This window comes from Epinephelus moara, chromosome 20 (genome assembly GCF_006386435.1).
Source record: "Epinephelus moara isolate mb chromosome 20, YSFRI_EMoa_1.0, whole genome shotgun sequence".
NCBI classification, from domain to species: Eukaryota; Metazoa; Chordata; class Actinopteri; order Perciformes; family Serranidae; genus Epinephelus; species Epinephelus moara.
Genome location: NC_065525.1, coordinates 43861900 through 43872008, shown reverse-complemented (window position 1 = coordinate 43872008; position 10109 = coordinate 43861900). Strand labels below are relative to the sequence as shown.

Sequence of the window (10109 nt, the reverse complement as noted above, 5' to 3'; positions counted from 1 at the left end):
TAAACAATCTTCAACTGGGCAAGATAGTAAGAGCAGTGTTCCAAAACAATTCACACACACACACACACACACACACACACACCCACACACACACACACACACACACACACACACACACACACACACACACACACAGAGAAAGTAAGACAGGATATCCGTCTAAGAAGGAGTATAAGACTGTTTCGTGAACTGTTCTGAGGTGCTGTCTTATTGTTTACAATAAACAACCCGCTAACGGCTGTGAACTGACCTCTTGTCATCAAGTCGTTTCTTCAATACCTCCAGGCACTGACTGAAGGAGTGGAGCTCCTCCTCACCCTCGAACACATCAGGACGTCCTAATAAAAAACAGAGCACCTCGAGAGCCTGCAAATCATTCAGCGCAGACAAGTTTCCACAAGTGTTTCTGCCTGTAATTGAAGCTTCTGCAGCAGCTTATTTAAAGAGGAGCTATTTAGACTCCCAGAGGAGAGTGAAGATGAACGTTTACGAGTAACAGGTAATAATTTCACAACTCACAGAGTGTGCGGTTTGGACGGCAGGAAGTTGGACCCCCAGAACAGGTTGGTGCTTATAATTACAACTCATTTAATTGTCTCATTTGGGTTCAAAGGTTTATTGGTGTTTTCCAAACCCAGACATTACTGGGGTCGAGTTCACCCGTAACTGACATTGTTTCTATCTTTAATATATAAATCGACGGAGTGTGCTTTCATTTATTACGTTTTTACAGAAATCATAAACCTGTCAGGCTGCAAACTGCCTCAAGACAAAGATACTGTAGTTATGCGTCAGATCCTGCGACCTCGTAAAGATACAGAAGCATGTAGAACTATCAGTCAATGGTTTTAAGACTGTGCGCTATTTTTTAAGTCCAACTCCATGTAGGAGAGCAGGGGAATAAAAATGTTACCAATCAATTAGTACAGACCGTTGAACGATAAGCCTCTGAAACACTCTGAAGTGCAGATGAGAGACAGAGATTTAAGACTACAGTAGCCTGTAGACAGCTGACTATATTTAGAAGTAAATGTCTCTGTAGCGTCTGTAAGGTGTCTTGTTTCAGTTCAGGCTTTTTGTTTTTCACTGAACCTTCCTGACTGGTGATATTACCAGACAAATGCCAAAAACACAACGTAGATTAGTCAATATCAGAATAGATGGTGGCTGATAAGGACAATATCATAATTATTATGTTATGTCATAAATCTGATCTGCATAGTTTCCTCGAAGTATGATCACTCAGTCAAGGCCAATGTGCTTCTTTTGTAGGCTGTACAAATATACATTTAAATAATAGAAAGGTACAGGGATTACTTTTTTATTTTATTTTGTAGGCCGACGCAGAAGTTAACATCAGCAAGCAGCAAACAAGTGTTAATGATACCTGTTAGGGTTAGGTTAGGGTTACCTGTTGTTCAAGAAGATCATCCTCACAATTTTTGATTTTTGAAGCTTAAATGTTACCGCCATAAGTAAAAAGCTGACATTAGGGTCTAAACAAACGACACCGCGGTCACATGACTCAGGCTAACATCCCTACAACAGCGCAGGCATTAAAGCTGTGTTTGACGTGATGATGTTCTGTAGTCTCATTTAGCCACTTGTTAGCAACCCTCTTTTTTAAGACATGTAAAAGCTTCAAAATTCACAGTGGAGTGTTTACTGACTTATTTTATGTCGTAGAACAAAACATTTAAGTCTTTTAAGCTTTTCATGTTTCTCTACTGATGGTGGCGATGTCTGTGTCCTTCTCTGAAATCTGAGTTTCAAGTGTAGGCCTACTGCAAACGAGTAAAGGTGTTAGGGTTACCAATATAAAAGCCAATCACTGTCCAATACAGGAAGCACAAATCAACAGTAACAGACTTTAACACGACACTGGCAACCTGAAACCTCCAGAGTTAGCATTAGCATAGTGAAAGTTTTAACAGCAAATAAAGTTTGCTGGTTTTGGATGTAAACTGGAGCTCCCTTCCACTATCAACTGAAACCCCATCGTAGCAGATAATATTGTATGTTTCTTCATATTTTGTTCTTTTTCTCGAGGTGGCAAGAACAAGAACAGAGTTCTTTCTGGCCAGGACATTTCATACTTCACCAGAAACTCAAGTGCAGAACTCCGGGGAACTCCTCATAGGCCCCTCCCACTGCCACATGCGTCACACACGCTTTTCTGCATTAACCACACTCACTTCAGATTTCTGACCAATCACACAATAGTTCTCGGACACCACACAAGAAAAAAGTTCTGCCCAGATGATGTGTTGAGAACAAGCTGCAAGAACTCCCAAACCAGGGCTGCAAGAAAAGAATGATGTCATTCTTTTCTTGCAGCAAATTTTTCTTTTCTGAGTATGTAAAAGCCTTAGGGGGTGATCACACAGAAATGAGACGCTAGAGACGCGGACGCTTCAAAGACGCTTGAAACGCTGGAAGCGCTTATTCAATGCGCACTAGCTACTGCCGTCTGACGCTCAAAAAGTTGAAAATATTTTAACTTTTCAGTGTCTACGCGCGTCTAAAAAGACGCCGGAATAACGCCCGTCTAAAAAGACGCTTGAATGCCGGTCAGACACGTCGCATCATAGGAAAACAATGGTTTTACTGGCGTCGTGTCTCTAGCGTTTCATCTCGGTGTGATCGCTCCCTTAAGCCTACAAGCTAACAAAGGACATAATAAAAGATGCTAACTACCCTTGCTGTTCTGAAACATCTGTTAGTCGCCATTTTGGTGCACGGCAGACTCCTCATCTGAGTCTGGGTCTGATTGAGGCTCAAACATGTATAACATAATCTTTCAGATGTTTCTTGTAACGCTAACACTAGCCATTTTGCGCACAACTCTAATGCAAGCAGTGGTGGTTGCAGCCTCTTTTTTTTTACTTTTTATGTGCGAAAACCACGTTAAACTAAATATTAATCATCACAGACAAGGCAGAGTATAAAACATGTCTGGAAGGCAACAAAAACATTTGAAAACACCACTCTCATGTACAGTAAGTATGGAGCTAAAGCAGCAGTTAGCTTAGCTTAGCATCATGACTGGAAACAGGGGTAACAGCTAGCCTCATTCTAACTGAAGGTAACAAAATCCACCTACAGTACCTGCAGCTCTCAAGCTCATTAATTGAGACAGTGTGTCGTGTTTGTTTAATCCTTTAAAAAATGATAATAATAAAAATGATTTAATGAGGGGTATGCTGGTGTATTTGCTGGCGAGGGCTAGAATTTTCTTGGAGTCTCCTTTGGTTGCCAGGCAACAAGTTCTTCACTTTAGTTTTTATACAGATAAAAAAAGCAACGTATGTTGTGTTAATTAGTGGGTTTTAGCCATGCGTATAGACAGTTTTTGATGACATGTTAACTGTGTCAGTTTTCTCATCTAACTCTTGCCAAGAAAGTGAACACGCACATTTTCCAAAATATTTGTCTACAGACCACACCACAGTGTTCATTTACAATAACTAAGGTGGAAAACATGCATAGAAATCAATTAGCGCTGCGCCGCCTAACACTAATTGATTTGTTTTTTTCCACTACCGAAAAAGGCCAACCACAAAAAAAGTGTATGCTTTATTTAGAATATTTTCCTTGCCCTTTTCCTATGTGGCACTTCTTACTTTCCATTTTATTTATTTAACCTTTATTTAACCAGGAAGGGTCCCACTGAGTCACAGTAACTCTTCTTCCAGGGAGTCCTGGCCAAGACTGGCGGCAAAAGTTACAAGTACACAAAAGACAAGACAATGGACACATGCTAAAACCACGAGAACTAGAAGTCTCACATACTAAACATACTAGAACACAAAGTCAATGAGAACACATTACACTCAGTAAGACACATAACAAGGTAAAACAGACATACTATTGAAAGGCACCTCAACACTTCAGCAGCTTCACAACAGGTTACACTTCCTTGTTATAGGTCACATGTGTCTTAATCAACCAGTGAGAGCAAATAATATTTGTGATCATAAATATGTGAATAGTTTACTGTACAAACACTGTCAATGTATTTTTAGTAAATTATTAAACACATGAATGAACTTAAGTTGTAAACCTTAAACTTGCTTAGCGTCTGTGCTTCATATAATGAGCACAGCAGAACAGTCAGACAGGTCGGACCACAGTGTTTAACTATATATCTTTAAATGTTACAGTCACAGCTGAAAATGAAACAGAAATAAACAAGTTTGCTGATTTTACAGAGCTCTGCCACTGAAATCAGTTGCAAGTCGTCCACCTGGAAGTGACTGTCGTTGTCAAGGAGTGTCGGTCTATTCCTTTAAAAGGGACTCAAAGGCAGTCGGGCCTTTAAGCCGCACTAATCAATATATTTGTGCCAGTCTCAGTCATTGAGGGAAAGTGTTGTTGACATTTCGACATTTTAACAACTTGAACTTCAACAGAGATCCAAACTGAAGCTGCTGAGCTTTCATACCTCAGCCGTTACTGAGTCAGCTCTTTGTCTACAGGATATTAAAAACGCATAAATCTTCCCTGAAGTCAAGACATGTGGTGCCTATCACTGCTGTCACATGAGAAATTTTCCAGCTCACATTAACTGGAAGTGAAGTTCCCTCTGACCTGCTGGGCTGAGAAGAATAAAAATGAGAAGGGAAATATGCAGGTAACTAAGTGTTTTATGAGCCAAACAAGGCGACTGTGGTAAATTGGGCATAAATGGAGCACTGAAACTAAAAGGTAACCAACAATATATAACTGAGCATTCTTGTCATTAAAAAATTAAATGTAAAGCTGCATCCTTTTCCTTTAACTTAACCTTTATTTAAAAATTAATTGTTGTTTATTATTTTTGATAAAACAAGGGCAAAAGTGGGATTTTATGCTGCTTTCACTTGCAATGGGAAAAAAAGCTGCTGTTAAGATTGTACACAAAAAAACTGTTTGCTTTTCAGAGCCTTTTGTAGATGTTATCATTTATGACCACACTGTGTGACACAGTCGTCCTCACCTCCGTAAAAAAACCACAATGAGCCAATGTGTTTTATCACATGTCCTCTACTTCTGATGCAATGGCACACATTACTTTGTCTCTTTATTTGTGAAAGAAGAAAGTGTTTAAGGTCTCTCAGTCATGAGTCAGTGGAGTCTTTCTCTGCACAGGATGAAACGTCTGTGATAATATTTTGATTAACTTGGTTCAGTTATTGTGAAAGTAGAAGCAGCGCAACAGTTTAGTGTGAAACTACAAACTTGCAACATCACACTTAGTGCTGACATCATGCTCAAACTATCAAACCTCAGATGCTGCAACAAGTTGTTGTTCTCTTGATGGAAACACTACAAGCTACAAATCCCTTCACAGGCCACAACAATAAATCGAACAGTTTACCTGTGCTGGATCATGTTGCTGAACTCAACATCTCTGCTGGTGTCTCTCCCAGGTGCTGCGCATCAGTGACTCATAACGAGTCACACACACCCTGATCGAACAAAGTAAAAAACTTAGACACAAACACATGGGCTTATACACCCTGAAAACTTTACTTAAAATAATAGACCTTTTTCCACAGCACCCATTCTGACATGTAAGAAGGAAAAGCACTGGTGCATTTAATTACATTAATGATAGATACATTCCACTCAGAGGAGCTGCTGGTAATGTGCATGCTGGCTCACTGCGACAGTTATTGGAACTGAACCATCCTCAGTGTTAGCATTTGCACCTGTGCTTTTACAGATATAACAAGTCAGAATGTCTATAAGTACCAGTAACCAAGGACACATTGCTCCAGTCAATATAAATGACTGAATACAGAAAGGAAACTGGCTGATATTTTCAATTACAATCAGCTGACAAGAATGAGTCCTGAAACCCGGAAATGAGTTAGCATTTTTGCACTCCCAGTTCCCTCATCTCAAAGTCAGTTTTTCTTTTTTTTATGGATTGTTGGTGAGATGCCTGAAATAAGGTCTGTGGTTAACACAAGCTAAGGAGACTTTAAATTTTACCCCACTCGTGAACTTTGAAGCTTCTATGTGTCTTAAAAAAGGTGGTTGCTAACAAGTGGCCAAATGAGACTGCAGAACATCATCACGAGGAGCCGTGCTGAACACGCCTTGCCATGGTGGTGATGTTACGTCATGTGACTGTAGTGTAGTTCTTTAATAACGTTAGCTTTTTACTATTGGCAATTGCATTTAGGCTTCAGTAATCATGACAATGGTGTTCATTTGTGAAGATTATCTCGCTGAACAAAACATGTAAGTATCACAGAGCTTATTTTTGACAGTAATCCAAAATCCAGTGGAAAAATCCCATAAGCCTTTTGAGGAGGAAACCAATGGGATTCTAACTTGTGGGTTGGCCTACAGAAAAACATCATCCCTGGAGCAATAGACCATTTATTTATTTATTTTATTGCTAGGTAACAGTCTAACAGCTGGGTCCAACTTCCTGCAAGCTGCCAAAGAACCTTGACTGAAGTCTCTTATAGATTTCTTGTAAGTTGTTCAATTCTGCAGGCAAACTTGGACTCACTTAGAATGTTTCCCCGATGTTTTCAAATTATTAATACTTTCAGTACACCTCATTCATATAGTAAAAAAAAAAGATAAATGAAATTTAATTTAGGGTTTAATAAATGAGATAACTAGTGACCTTTTGTAGGCCTTTTTCAATATCAGTCAGTTTTAAATTAAACCAAATGTAAATGTAGACAGCCATAACTTTTCTTTTCTTAAGCAGGAGTGTCTTTATCCCCAGTGTCCCCAGGAGCCACCTTAGGGACACTATTTCTCATGTAGGGCCTCAGTCACACGGGAAGTGTTTTAGCAGCTGGAGGCAGCTTTTGTAATTGTTTTTAATGCAAATTAAAGTCATTGCTTGCAGTTTTTGTATTGTTACGCGCCTCGTATTTCAGTGCTCAAGGCGCCTGCGTATTTGCCGGAGGGCTCTGAACTCTTCCAGTTGAAAAACTTAAACTCAAAGCGAATAAAGCGCCCCACATCATCTCTGCTTTTTCCCAGTTGTCCAGTTGGATGATTTAGAGGTGGGCTTTCTGTGGTGGCCATGACAACAAGTTTACAGTTGGTAAAGGAGGAGAAACTGGTGGTACTCCCCATGATCCAGCCTCTTTTTTAGGGTCTCATGTACCCACACAGATCTCTGTTTATCTGCTGACAGCCTCTCACCCTCAACCAGAGCTACAGACAGTACCCTCTGCCTCAACATGTCAGCAACTACACACTGGTTATTGTGAAATACAAATAATAAATGGTTGCCCTGCAACAAAAAAAAGGCGCAGCAAGCGGTTTTGTTTTTATATACTAGTGGCATTCAATTAAAAAAAAAAAGGCAGTATGGTGCGCCTTGAATGTTGCAACCTGCTAAATGCTTTCTATGTGATCAGGGCCTAAATGGGGAGGTTTGTGTTGGGGTTTTTTTTTTTTTTTTAACAGCAACAAATTTTCCTTGCGGTGATGATGTCAGAATGCAACATTTAAATCAACATGTGTGACATTAGCTGCTTACCTTCTTTGCTAGACGTTGAACCAGGACATCTTCGTGTTTTTCACCAGCTTCATGTTGTTGAACCAGGTAAACTGTAGACCAGGTGTGAGCTTACTGTCCTTTCTCCACTGTTAGCCTAAAAGCTAAATGCTACAATCCTGCAAATCTGAAAAGATTCCTACTTTTAAACCTTTACATTTTTCCCCCTAAAATTGAAAAAAGACTTTGAAGCAAATACCACAAAAAAAGCAACTGTCACATCTCTACATCCACATTTTTACATCCTCCAATATTCAGTATTAAAGAAATCAGATTCAACCAAAGCATCTCAGCTGCAAAACACAGCGCCTCTCAAACGCTCTCAAACGCCCCCAGCTGAGCATTTCCTGAGGAGCACCTAGGAAAAATTGCTTTGGTGGGCACGAGGCCTCAGTAGACCAGAGGAATAAACACAGAGTGAGAGCTATGAGCGACTGAAATCAAGACAAGGTTTGCTAGATTTATCTGAGAGCTGCATGGTCCTAATCTGACCGTTTCTGACCTGTCTTCCTGTTTCTGTTTCCTCGCAGATCAGATTACTGCTTCAAAATGAACCAACTCAAACTGCTTGATGACAAACAGCATTTCGTCTTCATCCTCATCACCATGTTGGCCCTTCTGTGCTCCGGCCAGATCTTACCGAGGACAGATCCTCCTATACGCCCCGGCCACCCCTTCCTGTTCATGTGGAACGCCCCGACCGAGCTGTGCGACATCCGCTTCGGCATGCCTCTCGACCTCTCCTACTTCCACTTTGTCAGCAGCACGCTGAGGACAGCAACCAACCAGAGCGTCTCCATATTCTACACCGACCGCTTCGGCATCTTCCCCTACTTGGATGAAGACACTGGTGAGATGTACGATGAGGGTCTGCCGCAGCTGGTAGACCTGGAGGAGCATCACGATGAGGCCGAGGATGACATCGAGTACTACATCCCTTCTGACACACCGGGCCTTGCTGTGCTTGACTTTGAGGAGTGGAGGCCGCAGTGGATCAGAAACTGGGGCGACAAAGACATCTATCGAGAGATGTCCATTGAAACGGTCAAGATGAAGAACCCGCTGCTTTCTGAGGATGAGGCGGAGGACAGGGCCAAGATTGTATTCGAACGTGCAGCCAAGAGGTACTTCCTTCGATCCCTCCGCATTGGCAAGAGGATGAGGCCCAAAAGACTCTGGGGTTACTACCTGTACCCCGACTGCTACAACTACGACTACAACCAGGACATGGTGGGCTTCACTGGAGAGTGTCCCGCCATTGAGAAGGAAAGGAACGATGAGCTGATGTGGCTCTGGAAAGATTCCACAGCACTCTTTCCATCCATCTACCTGGAGCTGGTGCTCAGAGACTCCCAGCAGGCCCGGAAGTTTGTTCGCCATCGCATCCAGGAGGCCATGAGGGTGTCAACACTCCCCAACAGATCCTACTCCATCCCCGTCTACGCCTACATCCGCCCGGTGTACAAGGACAGCATCGATGACTACATGTCAGAGGTCAGACACACCTTTGATCAAAAAGACACACCCTCTTATCACCTTTAGGCACAATGTGTGTTAAATACTGGTCTCTGGGGGCATCGGTAGCGTAGTGGATAGTGCTGGCGCCCCATGTATAGAGGCGATGCCTTGCTGCAGCGGTCGCAGGTTCGACTCTGGCTTGCAACCCCCACTCTCTCTCTTGCCCCATTTCACTGTTCATTAAAGGCAAAAAGCCCAAAAACTAATCTTAAAAAAAATACTGGTCTCTGGCTGGAAGGTCTCTCCTACCTCCTAATTTACAGCGTGAGATATCTTTCAAATATAAATGCTGGCTAAAATGGTTCAACTGACTGACAGAGAGTTGTAAAACAGACAAACTTTGTTCCTTTGTTGAGTGTATTATCACTTCCTTTTACCATTTCACTGGAAAATACTAAATCTGACAACTCTTTCTCAGAGAAAATTATAGACTCAACGGAGGAAAAGTCACTCTTAAGATCAAATTACCAGGAAAAGAGGACATTAATGTACAAACTAAAAGAGAGGGTATTTCACAGGGTAAATAAAATGAAGAGCTGTCTCGATAGTTTACAGTTTGTATATGTTGGACTGTATGGAAGGCCATTTTGTGCTCTTGTCTGATACTCCTTTCCACCAACTTTAAACAGGTTCCATTCAGGTTCCTGCACCTAATTTTGAATCATTCGGAGCATTTTGACCAAAAATAAATTGGTTCTGAAATGTTGATTCTCAGCTGGAACCAATAAAAAATGTCAAGTTTTCCTTCAGCCCAGTTCAGACCAATGATTCGCAATGACTAGAAACTGTTTTAGAACGTGCCAGAGAGAAGTTGCAGTGGTGTGAATCATCATTCAATCATTTAATCAGACACAAACAGAGTCAGGTGTATCCTGAGGACTCCTGTCTCACGTCCTGGGCCCATATTCACAAAGATTCTCAGAGTCCTCTCAGAGAGCTCCTAACTTAGCCTAAAAATTCCTAGCAAGGAATCTTAGCTTAAGAGTGATTCAGGAAGTTTCTGAGAGCAACTCTGAGCAAGGAGGGGACAGAAACTTTTATCTTAGTGAGGAGGTGTGGTTGACCCCGTTGC

General features: G+C 41.5%; 1 protein-coding gene across 1 annotated transcript in view; it reads left to right on the top strand.

The window, feature by feature from the left end:
* Positions 1 to 310: 310 nt before the first annotated feature.
* The window catches only part of LOC126407734 (hyaluronidase-5-like), an 11621-nt gene continuing 1822 nt past the window's right edge, over positions 311 to 10109 (top strand). Inside the window, exons 1-2 of the mRNA XM_050072912.1 lie at positions 311 to 563; positions 8050 to 9013. Coding sequence (XP_049928869.1) covers positions 8069 to 9013 — 945 coding nt within the window. The 5' untranslated portion in view covers positions 311 to 563; positions 8050 to 8068. The remainder of the gene's footprint in view (positions 564 to 8049; positions 9014 to 10109) is intronic.